We start from the raw sequence: 23,047 nt of genomic DNA on the forward strand, positions 1-23,047 counted from the left end.
CGATGTGTTTGTTACTAAATGAAAGTTATTTTTCCGATAACTTCGTGATAAATTTGTTGATATCGATCGACAAATTATTTATCGTTGCCAATTGTGAGAACTGATAAGTTTATCGTTTTCTTTAATTGTTTGTTTAATGGATGGTTTACAGATGGACAAACAAGACATATACATATATATACAAGGTGTCCAAAAAAGTTATGGCCAAACTTATACTATATGTTACTGAGGCCAAATAGATAAGAAAAGACTCATATAAACATATGTCTGAAAAAGTTTTATTAAAAAGACGTGTTCAAAGATTTACGGAAAAACCTTGTATTACAATACGTTGTGCAGTATCGTATACGTATTATAATTCTCAATGACTGATTGTTTACACGTTCTGGTCTGTGGTTTCAAGATTTTTACTATCAGCCGTTCTAACATCTATTGAACATTTAGTCGCACAATATACGTTCTCATTATGATTTTATTTTTACGATTACAATTAACACGTACATATTTTCCGAATTATTATAAAGTTCGGTAATCGTTAGTTTGATAAATAGAAGCGTGCATTCTTTCAGAACGAGGAATTTTCGAATAGTGTCACAATAAATCACAAATATATTTGAACGCTTATATCTTTTTAATAAAGTATTTTCGGATATATATTTATATGAACTTTTTTCAACTATGCGACCTCAATAACACGTAGTATAAGTTTGACCTTAATCTTTTTGAACACACTATATATACACATTAATGTTTTTTTTTTGAAGAAAATCATAGAATTATAGAATCTACGATATATACGAATTTTATTTACTTATAGCTTTGAATTTAAAAAGGAAATGTTTTCAAAACAATTGATTACAAAATGAATACATTTATTATGAATCTTGTAATGGTACGTATTTATGATGTATTTTTTGTATTTTACTGAACTTACATATACGAATACACATACATTGAGTTCAAAGCTTAAAGTAAACCGAATTTAAAACTCAAAACAAAAATATGTTAATGTTCACAAAACAATAACTGATTACAGAATGACTGCATTTACTACAAATCTTGTAATTGTACGTATTTACGATATATCTTACTGGACTCACATATGTAAATTTTGTTTACATTCAACTTTGAACTCAAAAAGAAAATACGTTAATGTTTACGAAACAATTGATTACAGAATGAGTATATTTACTATAAATCTTGTAATGGATAACATATAAAGATAAACAATATATCTTTTTTTCGATTCATTCATCACTCATTCGTTTCCCCGTTAGATGTCAGGAAGTGCGAAAAGAAAGCGTGCTGCGTAAGAATGCATGAGTACAGGTTATGTTGCGGAAGATGTGAACAGGAAGGTCGTTTAGTCGCAGCTGTACCAAGACAATAATATGTGAGAATTATGCAAAACGTTTAATCAGTACACGCAGTACGTAGTTAAAGAAATTAGTGTGAATATTAAACAGTTATCACGAAGTAGTTCTCTTGATGACTGGCAAGTCAAATAGCGAGGTTATGTTATTAAACTGGCCATCAATACGATTTAGCATCAGTCTGTCAATTTCATGACCCGTGCTATGCGTCTCTAGTAAAGATGAATAATTCAAACAATAAAGAAACTATAAACCTTCTTGATTTGCTGTCGGACAGCGATACAGACGTATCAGACTTAGTATTTACACCTAAGAAGAAAAAAGTTAAACGGTAAGAAAAAATGAATTATTAATTGTTCATATATCAGTGTTATCGTATTTGTATCACTTATAAAAATCGTTTTACGTTACAGGAAACACAGAAGAGGCAATACAGTTAAAATAAAGCAGACCTACTCTTGCGGATGCGGCAAGTCTGATATGAGAATTATATCTTTGTGGTTGGCAGCAGTTTTAATTACATTCTGGCTTATAGCTTTATCTTGGCTGGCTGTTATTTTATATGGGGAAATTAAAAAAATGGATATTTCTATAAAATCAGGTAAATAAGTTATTTTTTATGCATATTATTAAGATAAATTGCTATTTTTACTTCGCTTGCGACAATGGATATTGAAAATTCTAATACTATTTATTACTATTTGTTTAAAAAAATCTTAAATGTATGTTAAAAGTTGCTTTACGCTGCTTTTATTCTGGAACTAATAACGAGACAAATTTAAAGAACAAAGAAACTCGGAACGTATTGATAAATTGGAAGACATTAATGAAGAATATTTATATCAACCATTGTTGTGAAATAATATCACTAAAATTCGTTTGTTGATGCTTTTCTTTTTGTTGGTTTTACTTTGAGTGCTTTGTGCTTTTTAAAAATATTATATTTTTTCATTATTTTTGCTGACAATACTTGAGCAAACACAATAGAAATTTGCAAGCTATGCGGTATATTTTGTACTATCCTTTCTTGAATTATCCTTAGAAATTTATAGAATGTTAATTAATCGCTGTGTTTAATTCTGACCTACATATAATATTAAATCGAGCATTTACACGAATACTAGATATATAATATATTACACATTACTATTGCATTATTGTAGGAAATATATTATTATATGAAATAAGAGACTGTTACTTGGCTAAAAAAAAACTAGTCGCGTTATATTAATCTATACTTTAGACGATTAAACCAAAATAGGTACAATATCCTTGAATCTCCAATGCAAATGCCTATTTTTACTCTTTTCAACAGCGTTATAAATTTAGATCGTCGTTCATTACAAAATAATTCGAATCTTTCGTGTGTAAATGCGGAAATGTGGTTAAGGTATTTTAATATACCAATCTGTATATCTCTGAAATACGACCACTTCATTTGCGGCCAAATATAAAAAATAAATGTTGCTAATAATTATCGATTCTATATTGATAATTTATCGATAATTATAGAAAAACTTCGATACTAATATTAGTAATTAGCGTGAAATATAACGTGGACGTAAACTGTGATCAACTTTTATCTAATTTAATTTTATTTCAAGAAAGGTTTATATTTAGTTCATTTGATCGATATTATCGGTGTGCACGTTATCGACTATTATCGAAGCTTATCGCTACTTATCAATATTCCACTGAAATACTAGAATTTCTCTAACCACATTTATTTTTTAAATTCAAAATATTTTTTTTATTTGTATTTTTTCTACAATCTACGTGAATCTTTGACATTATCGGTATTCAGAAATTCGCTTTAGTTTATCGACACTTGTGCGACATTATCGATAGCTTGCGTTGTCTATAATATTTGAAGCTTTTTGATATTTGTTACTAATTTCATAATTTTTTACTCGTTCTTTTTCTGTTGTATCACTACAATCTTTCTAAGTGTATATTTCATATATTCAGAACACTGTTTATTCTGCGTACTTTTCTACATTCTAAGCACATTTAAGGGTCTCATTAGTGTCTAAATTTCACTTCGATTTATCAACACTAGCACATTATCTATAGTATTCGAAGCTTATCATTATTAATCGGTAACTGTTCATACCTTCGTTTTTCTTTTGTTCTCGTATCAATTCGAAATTCCCTATGCGCGGTGAATTGTTATCGTAGGAACCCCTAGTAGATAGGTCGCGAGTCGTGGCCACGTACCAACCCTCGTTCAGTCGATATCTGGCGCACGCCGCGAGTGGTACGCAGTAAAAGCGGAGGCGGTGTCTGCGTTCTTCAGTTGGTGTTTGTAGTTCGTTTTCTTCGTAATAATTCTGCGATCGGATGGATAATGTGTTACACCGATCGTGCACCTTGAGAGTGAATTCTATCCGTTGCATTGCTGTTACGGACCGAAACATCGCGTGTACGTCGTTCGCGTCGTCCTCGAAAGGAACATCGATCGCAATCGCTCTATAATTTATCCTCCACGTAGGTCAAGTTCCGCATGCACGAAGACAGTCGTCGGTGCTGAAACTGTTCGTCAGGCGACAGGTGTGCACGGTTTTTATTCAAGTCACCATCGATTCCCAATCGTCTGTGTCTTCTGAGCGAGCACATAAAAGTGTCTCTAATGCAGTGACGTACGAAAACTCTTGTCCGACGTGACCGGCGCGAGGGGGTGGCAATACGAAAGGGGTTACTCTCGTACGTTGAGCAGTTCGTTTTTGACTCTTTTTCCCGCAACCATCATCCGACGTTGGTGATCATTCGTGACGTGTCTCGTGTAAACATGACATTACAACGCGCGCATGGTAAATAATTGGGAATAAAAATTCCGGAAATTCAACGTCTATTCTTTTGGTTGAATGTTTCCCATAAGTCTATGTTTTTCTATTTTTCGTTTTGTTTAAGTAAATTCAAGGAAAATATGTACACGTACGCGAAAACATCAATCATTTGCTTTCGTCTAAAAAAGTTGTCTTAGTTTAGAAATATGCAATGTGTATTATCGTAAACTGTGTTGATATTTATAGTGGTTTGTTCTTCATAAAATTCCGAGATCAAGCTACCTCGTTCTTGAATTTTCTGTAGGTTCAATTTTAGTTAAAAAATATCGATATTCTTAGTCAAACTTACATCAACGACTAGTGGAAGGCTAAATATAAAGAATTGACGGTCTTCTTGTGGTTCGAACAGATAGGGTTTATGTTCGCGTACGTTTACGTTGGACGAAAAGATCGTGCAGGAAAATACATACGTAAAGATTTGCGAAATGAGCTGATATATTCTTAGATCTTGTGTTTAGTCATGTTTAGGCATCAATCTCTTTTTTTATAATCTTCTTCTTCTAGTTAGGCCTCTTCCACTCGATTTTCGTGTACTCATGAATACAAAACATACCGAATTTTTGTTTTCTATAGATTTCTGTTATTATCGGTTATTTTGAAATTATCGGAAGAGATCTTTCAACTAGATTGTACTAAGCGTTTTTGCAATTATCCTACACGAAAGAAGAAACTTAACTGTTCTGTTTGTGTGGAAACTGTTGAAGGTTTATTAGAATTAATAATCCATTTACTATGTTCACTTGTCGAACAAGATAACAAAAAAGTCACGGAAAGTAGCGACTTATGCATCTAAGGAACCGTGAAGGTTTATACTGGGTGTCTTTACATAATTGTTACGCGAAACATTTACCGATTTTTTTGTAGAATTGAATTCGAAGAAAAATTTTTTTTACACTTTGAAAGTCGTCTCAAGGACACTTTATATTCTTTTTTAACAGAAGGCTGTACCTGTTCTACTTGTTCTACATTTAGTATGCAAACAAAAACTTACTTACAAACTCTTAAGATTCTAACCGAATCTTAAGAAAAGTAATTAAAAATTATGTTATTAATTAATTCGAATTTTGTATCGAAATAAGTGACTATTTTGCAAATGTGTTTAAAAGTCAAATTTCAAATTAATCTGTTGACTTTGCTGTGTGTGTCTTTTTTTGTGCTTTTATTTTACTACAATATAAATATAGTATCACATATGAAAAATAATGATCTTGAGATCACGATGAAAACATAAGGAGAAAAATTTTTCATATACTACTTACTTAGAGACACCCTGTATGAAATTTAATAACACTACTAACGACAGACCATTTTGCAGACAGATATGGATAATTGCAATTTATTAGTATCTACCTCTATGTAAATTACCATTTATCTGCATAATGAATGTACGGTATCGTTTAGTTCTTCAATTGTGTATTTTATTCGAGTCACACAATCTACTAAAACAGCAAAAATAAGAACAATTGATTAAAGATTTCAAAACGGAGGCAATTACATACCTAAATTTTGGTATGAAAATTATGACGATGTTAAAGACAACAGAAAAAGTGTCACGAATTAGTGTGGACTGTAATCAAATGTGAACTGATTATTTAAAATAATTAATACATCGTGGTTACGCAAATAAAAGCCGGTAAATTCTAAACAAAAAACAAATAACTCTTGAAAGAATAATCTTCTTTAATTAAAAATAGAACCTTTCAAAGTACGGTCTGTTTTAAACAAAGAAAAAAGGAAACTATGGAAGCCTTTTTTAGCGGGAAATAGAACCTTTGACAATAGAACCCTCTTCGATAAAAGATAGAATCCTTGACAATAGATCCTCATCGATAAAAGACAGAACTTTCAACAATAGATCCTCTTCAACGAAGTAAATAGTGTCTCCGAAAATAGAAGTTTCTTCAGTGAGGAAAAAAAAAACAAATGTATAGTACTATATGCTACGAATCTTCGTTCGACGGTGTACCCCTTTTGTTATTATTTTGAAGCCTAGAATGTCTTGAAGGTTGAATACGCACGGCCTCGCGTTGCATGTAGTAAACGTCGGACAACGAAAGTTGCGATTAATGGCGACGAACGTGGTAATCCAGCTATCCATTTCCGTCGCAGATTACGTTACGATTACGAAAACATCGTTTGAACGTGCTTGTCGCGAGTGTAACGAATAAAACACCGAGTCGCAATTTCTCGTTTTTGTGTTCTGGCGAACCCATTCTTTTTTCTATATTCTTACGAGCAACTGATAATCTTGTACTAGAGATTACGAGAGAATTATTCGACAGTGGAAGGTTAGTAAACACTACTTTACGTCGATGAACGAACGTTACATTTTCTTCGTTTAATGAAAATTTTTATCGGACCTGTTCGATATTGTACGCTCAACGTTCGTGGAATCAGTTCTTGCGGATTTCTCATTGTTTTCAGTGACGATATCTTATCACTTCCTAGCGTCGTATTGGCTCCAACGCGTGAAATCCTCTTTCTTCATTGTTTTGTCATTCGTATATTGTTTGGAAAACGTCGCAGTTTAAGATACAAGCGATCAAATATTGTATCTACATGCATATGTACGTTATCTTTCCACGACTGTATGACCACAAATATTGGGTTCTGGGTTAATAGTTATTCATAACAATTAAGGAATCACTTTTACGAAGCAATTTAGATAAAATTAAACTAAATTAAAAGTTAAACTAAACTAAAATTAAAGTTAAACTATATTTAACATAGTACTATTTTTTTTTCTTTTTTTACAACATACAAACTTCCATTTCAATTTGTTTTTTCAGTATTCGATTAACTTCGAATATTCAACGTCAAATTCAATTAATTGTTTCATTTACTCGAGTCTAGGAAACAGATTAATTGAACGAGGGTCTTAGAGTTTAAGAAAATTAACTTTCGAGGCGCAACGTGTGAATCACGCAATGAAAGGTTAATTAATACAATATTTCATTGTTATTTCATCGAGGACACATATTTAAGCAATTTAGTGTACCCTCTGCAGATCTCGTATAAATAGGGTTGAATATATTTGATTTCGAATAGGTGTGCAACGTAAATATTTTTTATTTATTTATTTATTTATTTATTTTCTTTATTTACGGGCTTAAAGCCCCTTTACAAATAACGCGTTACATTGATTTTGAAATGACGATTTATTTGCAAATAACAAATAAATTTACATTGGAAACAACAAGTATAATATATAAGTTATCGATATAAATTCTCCCGAAATTTATTTCAAGAAATTTCTTGTTACAATTTAATCACGAACGTATCTGATACTTGTATGATACCTATGCGGTACTTCCGTGTTTATGTGACACGAATGTGGCCCCCGTGCAATGCTATGTGGTACTAGCGTGTTTTTATAGTACGCATGCGGTACTAACGTGATGTTTATACGATAATTGTGTGGAGTGCGTGTGGTGATTGTGCGGTGTGTTATGTACGATGAAACAGAAGTAATATAATATCCACATAATTAGTAACCTGGAAGAAAATTTATTCGAGTAAACAGCCAAGTCTGCATCATAACCTCAGTCAGCGAATTAAGTCTTTCCAGAGAGCGATTCTCTAATTACTTGGGGCAACGTGCTATCGTAGCATCCCAGACGAAAATGATGAAATCAAACATTTGTATTTGAGAATTTCCGTTTCGTTTAATCTTTGGCTAGAGGTTACTCCGCGCGCGTTTCGTCTCTCTGTGCATGGATTGAACGTTAAACATTGTTTGCTGCGGATACACTGGTACACTTTGCCAGTCACGCGGTCACGCGCACTCAATTTATATATCTCTGAATCGTGCACGTAAGGTCCACACAAAAGCGCTGCTTGCGCGTGTAACAACGCGTACGCGCTCGCGCTCGCGCGTTAACGCGTGTTACCCGTAAACGCTGTCAGGTAACGAGCAGACGATGATAAGAAGCCCAGTGTTAGGCATTTCGTGGCGATGCTCGGTTCGCGACGCGATCTCAACGTACATAGCTCTTCGTCGAGTCTCGATCGTGATTAGTGAGCTCAGTGTTTCGTAATTCTGACCGTCGCTAACAGGTCCGTATTTGCATGTCATCTACACGACAAAACGATTCTTTCGAAATTGTTCGAAATAGACCTCGAGCGATCAGTTCTTTTCCTTCGTTCTTGGCTCATCGATTCAGTATCCATCGTGCTCCTTTCTGACTTCCATTTGCGATATTACTTCGATCATCCCAACGTCAGCTATACAGGGTGGTCTGTATATCACGATCGCTTAAAGTATAATCGTAAATAATTATTATTCTCAAAAAATTGTTCACACGAATTAATTCGGTTTCGAGTGTCTTGTAAGGTAATGAAAAGTCATTTTCCTTAAGAGTCGATTTTGTGGATAGATTTTAAAGCGGCCATTACTTTTTTTTTAAAACGAAATACGGTAACTTTGCGTAATCTCGTAGATGATTGAAAATAAATGTTAAAATGACCTTCCATATAAGTACTCATATTCAATATCTACTAACAGGAAATCGCGCTTTACCTGAAACATTAAACGAATAAATACAAACAAAATGTATCTTTGTTGCTAAGGCTCAAGGTTAATTAACGAGTATTTATCACAATGCATACGATTTTTATGAATGTTTATGATGTTTATCATTGGCATTGGAATGACGAAAATGCAACGTGATATACGACCTTCTGATTCAAGTTTAAGGTTCCACCCACCAAAATAATGCGATTGCGATATAATCGAAAAAATTCTCATTTGATGGTCGTCTGTATACTGAATTAAATCTTTCTGCCGATAATTTTTTGATTGGTGTTATTTAGAAGAAGGATTTTACTCTCTCTTTTTTTTTTTTTAAGTAATATAATGATTCAAAGATTTGACTTGTAATTGACTGTTAAATCTCAATTTTTTTAGTCCCAATTTTTAGGTGAAAGAAAGGCTCCTTTCTCGATTTAAAAAAAAATTATATTCGCGTTTAAACGATACAATGACTTAAACATTTAACTCAACATGTAAGTGACTGTTGAGTGATAATTCTTTCCCTTACGTGGTTAGGTGAGAAAACGGTTTAAATATCATAATCTGTTTCACAATTATAATTCCATTGCAAACATTCCTTGGCAGTATTGAGCAAAACTGTTGAAAATGTTGCACATTCAACAAGAAAGAACCGACGTGTCATTCATTTATAGCTCGAGTGAGGGGAATGCGATTAGTGACAAAACCATTAGCAGAATTAAATTTTTATTTATTCAAAGCCGTAACAAGTATCTTGTAGTCGATGGCAAACATTTTGCATATCATTTCTGACATGGTACGTTTTTTAAAATTTGCTTCCAAGCTCAAGGTCACTGTAACATGTTATTACTGAAATGTCATTAAATAACTCTTTGAGTCGGTTGCATGATTATATGAATGAAAATAGCATGTTTCGTTGAAAAAAGGGAAGGTGACCTTGAAATCTATTTTGAATATTTATAATCAAATTTCTTTTTTTTTAACTTTTAGTCAGCTCCTCGAAAGTGAATCGATCCATGTAAATAATTTTCCAAAATAACGGTTATTTAAAATTATATTTTGGACGATCATGATATACGGATCACCCTGTAACGTGAAGTATAATGCTTCGTCCAACCTCCCTTATCTAAACATGGCGTCAACTGCCTTGAACGGCTCCAGCCAATACACTTAAATCGGTACAATCGTACTGGCCCCGTTATCGGCGTTTGTTCCCATTTTTTCACTATCTGTCTCGCTGTTGTGTGTCGTGCAGGGCGATTCCAGCCGTCACCGCTTATCCAACCCTTTGTTTTCTGCGACCTCTTTTTGGCGATGTTGAAGGACACGTTCCTTTGAACTCTATTCGTACGGACGAACAGACATCGGCAAATTTTATTTGAAACGGAAGCAAAAAATTACTATTCGAGATATCATTTCAATTTCTTATGTCGTACAACGATACTTGGAAATAATTAAAGTATCGATTTACTTGAAATAACAGATACCTTGTTATTCAACATTACAGGTATTTCATTATCTGAAATAACAGATACGCGTATCTTATTATTGGAAATAACAATTTTAAATAAATTTTGCGATAACAAGTATTTTAAATAGACTTTACAATAACAAGTATATTAAATAAACTTTGAAATAACAAGTATTTTAAATAAACTTTGCAACGACAAGTATATTAAAATAAACTTTGCAACGACAAGTATATTAAATAAACTTTGCAGTAACAAGTATTTTGAATAAACTTTGCAACGACAAGTATATTAAATAAACTTTGCAATAACAAGTATTTTAAATGAACTTTGCAATACCAAGTATTTTAAATAAACTTTGTAACGACAAGTATATTAAATAAACTTTGCAATACCAAGTATTTTAAATAAACTTTGCAATAACAATATTATTGTTTACATAACAAATGTGTATTCACCTATATAAAAGTTGATTCGTCACTGACAAATAAAGAGTTAATCATTCTTTAACAAAACATATAACATTCTTGTCTTATCTTTAGTCATAAAATATACTAGCAAAATTTATATGGGAATCTGTTGCACACCCTGTACATTTGTTATTTATATGAATCATTACCACATCGTCTGTTTGAAGTTATAAATACGTTTGATGGACGATGGATATGCAAACTATTAGCGAAGTATATTTCTTATACTACCATCTTTTTTATTTTGAATTATTATCATTTCGTTATTCTAACAATATAAAGAGATTTAGAATTTCATCTATTTAAAGGTTTTCGACCATAATTTTTTTAGGACATGGTTCTTTCAAGGTGATCGCACACAGCAAGATAACGTAATTATATTCAAAGAAATGCAATAATAAATAAACATTATTTAAAATCGTATTTCTTACTTGCGTTCAAACGTGTTATTAATGTGCAGCTAAAGTGGATCGAAGATTAGGATTGTATCGTACACACCATATTGAATTTGAGTGTTGGCTGTGCAGTGTCAATTCATATTTGCACGTTGTACACAATTTCGTTACGAATATTGCTTAGAGTACTGACCATCGAAGTAGAACTATTGGACTTCGTTAGAGTGTAAACTGGGATCAGGTTTAAAAAAAGGCAACGAAACTCGTACACGTTGTATGCGTGATCGGGCAATTACGATAATTCAATGTAAGGTCAATCTCTTCAGATTGTCGAGTAATTGTTAAATATTAGAATTCGCGTGCAGGATAACTAAAGCTTGGAGATGAAAGAATTTAAAGTCTAGGTATCACCATGATGGTTGACGTACATTACGACCTAGTATGACGTAGCAAGATCAGAAAATATTGTCCACAAGCTTTCCAAAAATGCTTTTAAGATTGTATAAGAAAAAAAACCGATATTTTTACCTTTCGAACTAAGCAGACCCTTTATTATAGACACACTCTACTGAAGTATCGCGTCCCTCGCATCGTTACGATTCCTCCTCGACTATAATGCGATCTATAAAGTTGTGTGTAAATAGAGCTTGTCACGTGACCAAAATTTTATTGATCCGCAATGTCGACACGACGCTCTAACCAGAGAAGTATTATTGTAGCCTTAAAAATATTGTATCGTACTTGTACGTATTCGGGATATAACCTCTTGCCAGGGTATTTTTGTGTTATTTCATTTAATCCGCTTCATCTGTTGATAAACTGTACCGTATAAACCAGAACCCCCCAAAAAAGCGGGAAAAACCTTCAGGTGTCGAAAGTTGTTTCCAAAAGCAACCGTCTCCATTTTTTGGATCACAATTCAACTCATGGTCATCTCTCGCGATTCGTAATCTTAATTCATTTAATTACCCTCATAGATACGCTCCATCGAATCATTGGGTCGCCTGCTCGCTCGTAAACTAGAACCCCCTCAAAGAAGGCGGGTAAATTTTCAAACGTTGGAATCTTTTTTTTCTTTTCCTCTAGAAAAACAATGTCCCCTGTTTTAGAATCGTAGCACGATTCATCGTCATCTTAATTCACTTTCCTATCTCTGTAATCACGTTACATTAAAGCATCGTTACACTTTACCGTTCACGAAGCTTCTTCGGGTTTAGAAAGCCTCTCTAAAAAAAAGGCGGGAAATCTTCAAACGTCGACGACTGTTTCCAGAAGCAACGATTGCGCGAGACAGCTTGGCCGGGGGTCGTCTAATAGTGTTTGGGCATATAGGAGCGGAACCATGTGAAGAAACGATGAAGTGTAGCCGTGGAAATCGTTGACTGACGGGGGGAGGGGGTCTGACGACATCGTTATATCTAGGTGACGGGGACGAAAGAAGTGGCCCTGTCTCGAGCACGGAAATGATCCAGCCGGGTACAGGGGGGGCTCGAACGGTCCGCGACAGTGTACCGTGTTAGGGGGTTGAACACGGGGACCTTTGAAGGTTACGCGCGAAAGCTGAAGCGGCGCCGTTCGCGAAGATAGGTGGTTCGGTGTTACTTGAGATGAACTCGGTGGCGGTGACGGTGCCGCTTCGTCAGCCGACGAAGAAAATGAAGAAACGGAAGGAGCTCGATGCCCTCGCGCCTCCGCACACTGTCTCCCGCCGGAGTTCTGGAAAACGTAGCTCCCAAGTATGTATCCGTATCGATTGAACCGCGAGTACGAGGAGATGCACACCTCGTTCTAACCGAGAGTCCTTAAATCAGCGGTTTTTTTCTTTTTTTTTTTCTCTCTTCTTTTTCTTTTGGCTCACGGCGCAACTTGGGGTGAGAAAACCAAGCAGAGTTCTCAAGCGCGAACAATTCGATTCTCTTTGACAAAAAAGAAGAGAAACACTAAGGTGTTACAAAGTAGGGAAACGAAATTATTCGAACGAGAAAATGAGAATAATAATACGTGTAATAATAGAAGGGGGAGGGGGAGTTTGTTTGAGCTTTCGTCGATCGTTTTATTTCGAAAAGTGTACTGAACCTTTAATGGGAATTCTGTGAAAGAAGCGATTAATCTGATTAAAAGAATGTTTCGAACGAGAGTTTGACAATTTTCGGTCAGCTGTACATTTAGATATTAAATTTGAAACAATTTTTTTCTTTTTTTCTTTCCAACGAAGAAGTTCCGTTAACTTTTTTAAACGACGTAACATATCTTTGACATCGTCGAGACAACAAATTCAACGATTTACGACACCATGATTTTGAGATGACCTGTAATCGAGAAATTGGAATTCGTGCGATAAAAACGTTCGTAAATAGAAAATTGTTTTCTTTCAACTTTCGTATTGGAAATAACACTATTTGTTCAACTGATAAATTTATTATGTAGATTCAACGATATCGCATGTGTTATAACGGATGAATCATACAATTTGAAACAATGTAACTTTCGATAAGTATTCGTAAGGTAAATGTAAGCATTTACTAAACACAAGTAAATTGCTATCTTAGATAAATAAAAATCAATGGTAATAATAACGACGAAACTTATAACAAAACTTATAAGCGTGAACAATATGTGTAAACGGTTCACGAAATAAATTAAATTTGTGACATAATAGCTTGCTCGGTAAGTTTTGTCGTTCGATAAGAAATGTCACTATTAGGTTCGTCGTTTTATTTTTCTAAAGATGGTATTACCGTTCGATGAACATTTGCGAAGTTTCGTGTAGATCCGTCGACTCGTTCGTATATTTAAAGTTGTTCGAAGTTCAAGTGTCAGAGTATCTTTTTACAATGGAAAAAACGACAAAACTTATCGAACAATCTAGTATTATAGCTCGTATTCGAATTGCAGTTCATGTTCTGCGATACATTGCCCCGAATTTCGATTTATGTTGTTACATGCGTGTTACATACGTTCTCGGAATTCTTGAGTATTTTTATTTGATTTTTTGTAAATAATTTACTGAAACTGTAGATATACCCACAAACGAAACCTCATAGGGGACATATCTGGAGAATACGGTGACCAAGGAATTGGCCATGTGTTCCTATTCAATTATTTCTAAATTTAGAATTGAGATATTCACCAACTATGCGGGCATTATGGTCACATGGCATGAATATCGTTTTTAATGTTACGAGAAATGTTTACCAATAAGCCTAAGAGTGTTTCTTCCAAAAAGATATTGTAGATTTGTTAAATTTCCTTCAATGAATTATGGCTTGATTGTGTAGTTGTTTAAAATGTCGTACCAACAATTCATACTAATTTTAACTTAAAAGTTACGTTCTCGTGTTCGCTCCAAATTTTTCTCAAACTAATAACATTGATTTTTACGATTAAAAACACCGTTGTTTATAATAGTTCATTCGTGGGTCCATAAAAGTTTCATTAATACTTCAGAATTTTCTTAAATAAATAAATAGTAGGTAGGCGTACAAGAAATGTGAATCGTCTCATCGGGGTCTATCAGTATCAAGTAGTTACCGAATTAGTGTCATTTTGAATGGGTGATACTTGTATCTTTTTGTAATGGTATGAACAAAGATGTTCTATGTGCTACAACTTTTAATCGACACGTTCAGTTTGTTCGCAACTTGTTGAATAGACGCATGCAAATTAATTTGAAGGTTTATACCAACATAGCATCGTTATCGACGTTTGTCTTCACTTGTAACAAGTTTCGTACAATTGTTACTATGATATTTGGTTGTTCGGAAAGTTATTTCGTTTTTTTTTTTTTTTTTTTTTTTTTTGGTGAAAATGAAACACGATTTTTTTAGAGTGTATAAACATATTATTAAATTATATATTCTCCATTTTGGAAAACGAAATCACATTCCGAACAACCCAATACTTTTCGCAGAAAATTTATCACATCGAAACAATAATTTTTCATGGCAATGAAAAGTTCCTACGAAAGAAAAAATTCTATTCGCGAATCTCTTTCTTTTAGTGCAAATATATCGTATTTTGTGTTTTTTTTTACATTAATTCGGGATAGTTTACGCGTCACGGAATCCTTGCTTTGAAAGCTTAGTCACTCTGATACAATAAGTCATAAAAATACGCATGAAATTACGACTGGATAGATAATAGGGTACGCACAGGAGTAATGACTGTTTGTTGTTTCTTGACTGTTGTTTATTGTTCTTCGAACACTAGCTACATTATTTAAAATTGTACGATTTATCGTTATAGCACATGGAATACTTTGTTGTTAAATTTACACAGTAGACAAATTTTTCTATAATAAACTTGTTGGTTTAGAAGCCGTAGTGTTATTTTCAATACGCAAATTGAAATAGAACAATTTTCCTTTTATGAGCGTTTTTATCAATTGAACTCGAGGTGTTTAATTCAAGGTCATCTCAAGGTTATATTATCGTAGGTCGTTCAATTCATCTTGATGTCAATTACAATTATGTGATATCAAAAATATACAGTGTTGTTTAGAAAAGTAAAGGCTGTCTTGATATACAAAATTTTTCTTTTTTTTTTTCAAATTTAATATTTAAATATCCAAAATTAAGTAATGGGGCAGTTTCTCTTTTATTGCGTTTGTTTAATGTTTTATGAAAATGATCCTCGGTTGCTTTTTTCTTTTCTTTGCCTCCCTGATAATTTTTTTAATTAAAAACTACTTGCGAATATAAAGTGTTCTAATGTATAATCCATGGCACTTTTAGAAATTCTTATTTTTTGTTTAAATTTCCCTTATAAAGTAGCTCTCTCCTGAGAAGATGATAATTTCAGAACATTTTGCCACACTTAATTCTTTTGTTCTCGTGTGCATTCATTGTGCATTCAAGAATATGGAAGTCAAATTGGTTTTGTCTAAAACTTTGAATCGATCGAGGTTCTAAAGTAAGAGTCTGAAAACATTAAACTACGGTTACAAGTGTTTATACAAGTCAAATGAAGATAAAATATTCCTATGCCTATCGTGGTTCAGACGATCGAAGAAGAAAAACTTTTTCAAACGTTTTCAACGATTCAAATACGTTTCTCACGATTAAAAACTTTTGCACAACGAAATATTTTCTTTTTTTTGTACTTAGCTAATACTGTACATATATTCGTGAATATATGCAAGAATAAAGCAAGATAGTTCCAATAATTTACATTACATTATATAATCAAAATTTGTTGAAATTGTTAAGCATCCTGTAACTTTCCATCGAGGATGTAAATACGTCTAACTATGATTAACAACACCATTTGGAGAAATACACGTTTTTGCCTAGGTTCTGTTTACCGCTTCGTATGTTTTCTATTTTTTTTTCCATTTGTTCTCGTGGAGCACAACGTTTATTATTTAATTCCTAACGTGTGAGACGCACGCTCGTAAATGCTTCTGTAATCTTGACGCATTAAAGCACAATCATTTCTGCTTCCAAGTGATAAAATCGGGATCACCGATTCACGTAAAAGCAGAGCAGTGATTTTGATTTCGAGCTGAGACCAGAATGGAAATGAAACTTTTATACCTGTCGTTAAATATTCATTACTAATAGATTAGTGCGGTTTGACCTAATATAGATATTTTTAATTATGTTTTAATCGAATTATGTTTGAAAAATTACATATTACGTACAATTATCAACTGGTCCAAATAAAATCATATTTGTTATCACTTACATCGGATAATCCTCTCAAATCGATCGATAACATTACTATGAAGATACATGGTGATAAATATATCAAATTTCATTTGTAACGTATTATATATTTATCGTTCTCACTCTTATCGAAGCATAAACAGTGGAGGGGCCGATTCCGTTACTGGAAACCGGTTGTAAAAATTGTCAGTTGAAATCAGCAATCACTGTATTGTGGACGTTAAAGTGGTGTATTATAAGTCAAGTTGCGCTCCATTGAGTTTACGAGAACGATCTTTATTAATTAGCAGAAATTGTGCCATTTGTTGTGTTGGACAAAAATCTCGTCTCGTTTTTTTTTTTTTTTCTTTTCTTTTTTCTCTCTTCAAACAAATTCAAACTAATACTAAATGACAGCAATCAACATTCGTACTTTTTTCGAGGGATAAAATGTCAGCTATTAGGTTATCTGTACGTGTTTGAAGTTAAAACGTTTGATAAAGTGCCATCTATCGCAAAGAACGGGAAACACCTTCCATCCAAGCAAATAGTTCTTCGGCTCACCTAATCGTTTCTTTTATCTTTCGATATTTCCTTTTATGCGATTCTTTCTCAATTTTTTCATCAGATTTTATCCGAATAATAAACTAAGTGAAAATCCATTCGAACGATACCCGATTGTTATGAAATTATTTTATTAAGACGAAGTGTTTCTATTTCAACCGGGGGAGACCGTTTCGTGTGTTGCAATTGAATAAGTGGCGATCGAGACACGTTTTAAAACTAAATTACCCGCCGTAGAGATAATTTCTTGAACGTCGTACGAGAAAAGTCAGTATTTATTTTACCTAAATTTCTAGGAGTTACTATCAGATAGCAGCGATGAACGATCGGAATACTGGAATATATCGACTAGAAATGGCCGCAAATGCAGAGGCAGACGAAGTCGAGCTTGTCCCGGATTTTTTAAAGCTTGTAGTGCCTTTCTGGCTTGTGTCTCTGTATTAGCAACCGCTAGTTTAATTTGGCTGTTCATCGATGTTCGTCAGCAACTCACTGCTCTTCGGACTGAACTGGACCAAGGTATTGACATCGGTGAAACGTGTTCGCGGCACGATCAGCGGAACAAAAATTAGACACAAAATTAGTTGAATCACGCTCGCTTGACCTCGATGAGAAAAGAACGTAACCGAATCCCTCGTTATAAGTTCCAGAATAGGAAACGCCGCGCGCACGAGTATAAATGCGCGCGCGAAGCGCTCTTTGTCTCTTTAGCCGGTTATGTTACTCCATGGCTCGTAAATACTCGTAAGATCGCTCCGATAGCACGATGCTACGTAATCTGCTTGTAATGCAGCGATTACCGCATTGTAATACGCTTGCGGAGTAAGATCTCGAGTTGGTAGTCGTGTTGACAAATATTAGATTACGTGTGCTATTCTAGTAAGATCTCAACGAGACGCTCAATTATTGTGAACTGAGCTCTCGATAATGAGAATGGTTGGAGTCAGTGATGGTCGACTATTTGAGAACAATCATTGCGCCAACGTTTCTGATTTCGTCGATACGAAACAAGTATCGTATCGCGTACCATAGCAATATCAGTAGCGTTAACTATAGTATAGTTGCATGACGTAGGACAGTATAGTTACGCGATCGTGGTACAGTGGCTTGAAATCGCTGTGCAACTATAATATAGTGGCATGATGGTACACTTCGGCGATTGCAATATAGTATAAAATTGCAGATGGTGGTGTATTGGTGTATCTATAGTATAGTACGGTCGTAGTATAGCATAATAGCACGACTGTAGTGGTGCGGTATCGCAATATAATTTCCTACGGGTAATTAAAAAATCTTTGTCTCTGTAATTACTTGATGTTCAAATTGAAAGTGTCACCGGTTCGACGTAAACGATCTTTAATCCTGATATTATCGTTGGAGAATGCTACCGTAGTTTCAAGAACACGTTCTTTTAACGTTTTGTTTATCGTGTATCATACTTTGAACGTGAGTTTCTGTAAGTGCGATAAGATAAATTCACCGCCGTTCACTACCAGAGAATCGCCTATTCGAATGCGCGCGCAATCTTCGAATTTAAAAACGGCTTGAACGGAGATCACAGTTTATAGTATACGATTCGAAAACGGTTCTCGTATGTGTGTGTCTATTTTTGATTAAATCGATTGAAAAGTTCCGTGTCACGTGTTGCGACGTATTGTAAGCAATTTTGTTTATTTGTACGTTGCAGTGATCGCCGGTAGCGAAGGTGTTCCGGATGCTCTGCAGAAATGCCACTCTCTATCGAGAGATCTCCAGAACAACCAAACAATTATTTTCTCCCATTTGTCCGATTTCAAGCTTCAAATTAATAATTTTACGACACAGGTAAAACTCTATGGATAATTTCATGCAGCACAGAGGACTTTTGGTTTTAAGACAAACGTGGTGGGACTCGCATTAAACTTAAAAAATAAGTTTACAATCTCATATTTTCTTATACGCACTGGCGTAGAGTTACTTACGACTTAACACCGTTGCGTAACACCTCGCGTAATTTGTCTACGAAACTCAGAAGTGCCCTGTAAAGTATCAGAGTTGGGCACTATTTCGATAAAAAAAAAAATATTTATTATTTCAAGTTTAATTAAAAGAGGAAACAATCATTTGTTATTTATTATTTAAATAAAAATTTGCCCATCTCCGTGAAGTATTTCTCTTAGAAAACGATCCATTCTTAGGACATTGATTCGATTTCCAGTTAGCCGTTATCCAACGTGATCTACACCGTGTGAACGATTGGTTTAAAGCTGCCCCAGAATTGGCCAACATACCGACGAACTTGAAATCGCTTTCAAGTAGCGTGTTATCGTTTGGTAGTCAAATACAAGACTTAAATGCCACCGTGCAGACGTTGAAAGAGTCCAACGCGAGGGTGCAAAGCGCTCAAACTACTATGCAGCAGAATATCAGCAGTATCAAGGTCAATGAACGAAACGGTTACCAAACGATGCTTCTGCGATGAACGTAGATTCCGGGAGAATAATTTTGTATCTTCTTGGGTTGCAGAATACCGTATCGGAGTTGTCCAACATAACGCAGAAGCCGCAGACAGTGGCAACTAACGAGACAAAAATAAAGACTGACGAGTTGGACGCGGCTATTTTACGCTTAACGAATAATTTGACACGTATCAATGAAACTTTGTCAAGGGCGGTACAGTGGGTTGCGGAGGATCAGAAAAAAGATCATGTAAATATAAAATTTAACTTACAATTTTGTAGTTTAAATTGAACAACGACTAACGAGAAGATATTTTCAAAGGAAACGTTGATGATGCTTGAGGAGACGTCACAATTCGTTAGAATGAAAGTGATATCTCTGCAGCAGGAGTGCGTGAAGACTACTGTGTTAACTTCGGTTGAAAAGTTGAACGACCAAGTATGTATGCACGCTACATGGTGCATGAAATTTTTATGCGATACTACATATATGGGCATCCTCTGACCGACTGCAAATGTTCCAGGTGAACAATATTCATACAGTGAACACGAAACTCGACGATAGGATAAAGCAGCTGGAACAATCATATGGCAGTTTAAAAAATTCCACGAGCGTGATGCTCGCTGCGATACCAGAGATTCAAGATCAGAAGCTAAACAGAGCAAAGAGTTTGAAAGAATCAATCGCTGGATACACGACAACCGAAGAAAATCGCAATGCAATAAGTAAGTTGATCCTTTGAGCTCTTAGCTTTATTAGTTTTAGTAAGGTAAATGTCTGCTCGGACCGACTAAGTAACAAATATTTAACTTTACCATTAAGAGATAGACACGCTCTATCGGTCATATATATAGGGACGATTCTACGTGCATTGAATTATTGCAGGATATATGATAGGTTTACAATCATCTTTCGTATACATAATTAATAAAATATGAATGTCCATGATTCATTTTATTTTAAAAAATAAACAAATAGATAAAACCAAAAGATTTCCCTCTTTCAAAGAGAAGTGTAATATTTACGAATCATAACCTTATAGTCAATATTAGGTTAGGTTTTATATGTATATCTATCTCCTATATGTTTGCGCATTTTAGGTATATTTTATTTATATATGTGTACATGTAAATATTTCACGTATGCGTAATGAAGATATTCCATAATAACAATGATAATATTTATGAAACAATTATACTTATAAATACGTTCTTATATTTATGGCCGATGGTGCACACATCTCTGACCGAATGCCAAACTCTTTTCTTGTTTTACAGTCTCGGATGATGAGGTATCTATAAAAAATTCTTCGACAGATAAACCGAAACGATCGAGAGTACCCCTGTAATATATTTTAGATGATATGTTAAAATGTATGATAAAGTAACCCTGTTCCCAAATACGAAGACATGTGTATTTGTAAATACTATTAAATTAAGTATGTTGAAATTCCATGTATATAGAAAGGTAAATATTGATTACCCTGGATCATGTCATTCGGATACACAGAATAATCAGCAAAGATTTATTGCTCGATTATTATGTTGAAACATGTCTGTGACTGAACATGACCTAAGGAAAGCTATTTATAACGAGCAATAACGTATACGTTAATCTAGTATCATCAAAATCGAATAACATGTATTTAAAACATGTTTCAAATACAACAGAATGCTAATCTCTAGAGGATGCTGTATGTACCTATCTGAGTATTTGAGATATACCATCGAAAAGTACAAAGAGCGTTTACACTTGTTCTTGTGTTACAAAACAAAATTTAGAGACATTTAAACCCAAATGTCCATGTATAATTGCAATAAATTTTTCTACTCTTCTACTGTTTGTAGCACAGTATAGTCCACGAATTTGCCAAACGTTTGGTAACGCTAGAGAAAACCCAGAATTCAAAACATTGGATCCTATTTTTTCTCTTTTGTTTATAAGAAACTGATCAAGTTGAGTATTGCGTAATATATAGCGCAACGTAAAAGGAAAAGTTATGCCACGTGCATTGTCCATATTGCATCAGACAGATTATTTAAGGATTTTAAAAGATGGATAAGTGAAATAGGGAGCAAGAAATTTTGTGAATTCTTTTTGTTGAAATTAAATAAAATGTAAAAAAGGGAATTGTAATGTATCTTGATTGATTTGATGTTATACTCTTGTTATTAGACACATAATATTTCAGTCTTCACAAAGAATCTGTTTATCTATACCAGGATGGCCATTTTAATCTACAAATGGATACACATATTACAGAAAGTACGTTAAATTGAAAACAGAGAATATGTGACCATTGAAGAAGGTTGAGAAAATCATTAAAGTATCAAGAACAGTGCTTTTTATCTTCAAAGAAAGCTAAGTAAATAATTATTAAAGTAATTTTAAAATGATTTTGACGTCTTCTACTTTTACCGTTTGTGTCTATTTACTAGACTCACGATTTTGTTCACATATACAATTTTTTTAATTCAGTGTATTTTCTGTGGTACCTTTATTTATAGAATAAAATAAGACATCCTGCATAATTGAAGACAAATATACTATATTCCATAAATTGTTCATAATCAGCGTCCTTATCTTTTAGATGCGCTTTAATATCAGTTGCATTATGTAAGAGAGAAATGCACCTTGATTTGTCTGTCTTCTATTTGAATATGTTATGTAATATTTTTGCGCCTAGCTATCGAGTGGATTGTAGTGATTGCGACTATATTTAAACGACTGTACACCCATTCTAGCAAGAAACGAAGGATTATATTTACAGGTAAAAGCAAGAGCGAACCGGTCACAGTTATTAACGAATTATACACAGAGAATACATAAAATTTATGAATTTATAAAGGAAATACGAAGTGCAAATAAACGACCCCACATCGGCGACGTATGAATAAAGAATTAATTATTCAAATTTAATTATCTAGTTTTCTTTCTATTTCCTGTTGCTAATGTAAATCATTTTATTCTCAACGAATGTCCTTATTCGTGTCATAATTTAAGAATTAGAAGTATCTCATTATGGTTACAAATTTTACTTATGGAAATTGTAATCTCAACTGTAATAATAATTGCATTCAAAATTCAGTTATGCAATTGCAATTAATGCTGCCAATTTACGGTAAACACTGTGAAAAATATAAATTTATAAATTTTGGCGGGCTATGGAAGTTTAAAAACTTGAACGCGGCAGCCATTTTGTAGAAAGGTAGGAACAGTTAAAGAATTTATGGTTTACCATTATGTCGGTGAAAAATATTAATTTATATTGTATGAAAACAATACCTACGACATAATTGTAACCCACTGTATTGTATATTATTTTCTGTTACATTG

General features: G+C 33.9%; 1 protein-coding gene and 1 long non-coding RNA gene across 4 annotated transcripts; both read left to right on the forward strand.

The window, feature by feature from the left end:
• The first annotated feature begins 1,304 nt into the window (after nt 1-1,304).
• On the forward strand, nt 1,305-22,630 carry LOC143146036 (uncharacterized). Of its 3 annotated transcripts, none has more exons than XM_076310011.1 (8): nt 1,305-1,704; nt 1,787-1,974; nt 18,960-19,096; nt 19,470-19,691; nt 19,778-19,960; nt 20,033-20,149; nt 20,235-20,436; nt 20,989-22,630. In XM_076310011.1, the coding sequence occupies exons 1-8, from the start codon at nt 1,595-1,597 to the stop codon at nt 21,057-21,059; spliced, it is 1,230 nt and encodes a 409-aa protein (XP_076166126.1). In that variant the 5' UTR covers nt 1,305-1,594; the 3' UTR covers nt 21,060-22,630. The 3 variants fall into 3 exon arrangements, with proteins under 3 accessions (XP_076166126.1, XP_076166118.1, XP_076166135.1); XM_076310003.1 differs by lacking the exons at nt 1,305-1,704; nt 1,787-1,974 and adding exons at nt 12,502-12,799; nt 17,569-17,791; XM_076310020.1 differs by lacking the exons at nt 1,305-1,704; nt 1,787-1,974 and adding exons at nt 17,029-17,179; nt 17,569-17,791.
• Nucleotides 3,456-12,436, forward strand: LOC143146046 (uncharacterized). Its single transcript, XR_012991832.1, has 3 exons — nt 3,456-3,923; nt 6,329-6,507; nt 12,336-12,436. It is a non-coding gene; the product is annotated as an uncharacterized LOC143146046 (long non-coding RNA).
• Nucleotides 22,631-23,047: the final 417 nt, after the last annotated feature.

This window comes from Ptiloglossa arizonensis, chromosome 1 (assembly GCF_051014685.1).
Source record: "Ptiloglossa arizonensis isolate GNS036 chromosome 1, iyPtiAriz1_principal, whole genome shotgun sequence".
Lineage (NCBI taxonomy): Eukaryota > Metazoa > Arthropoda > Insecta > Hymenoptera > Colletidae > Ptiloglossa > Ptiloglossa arizonensis.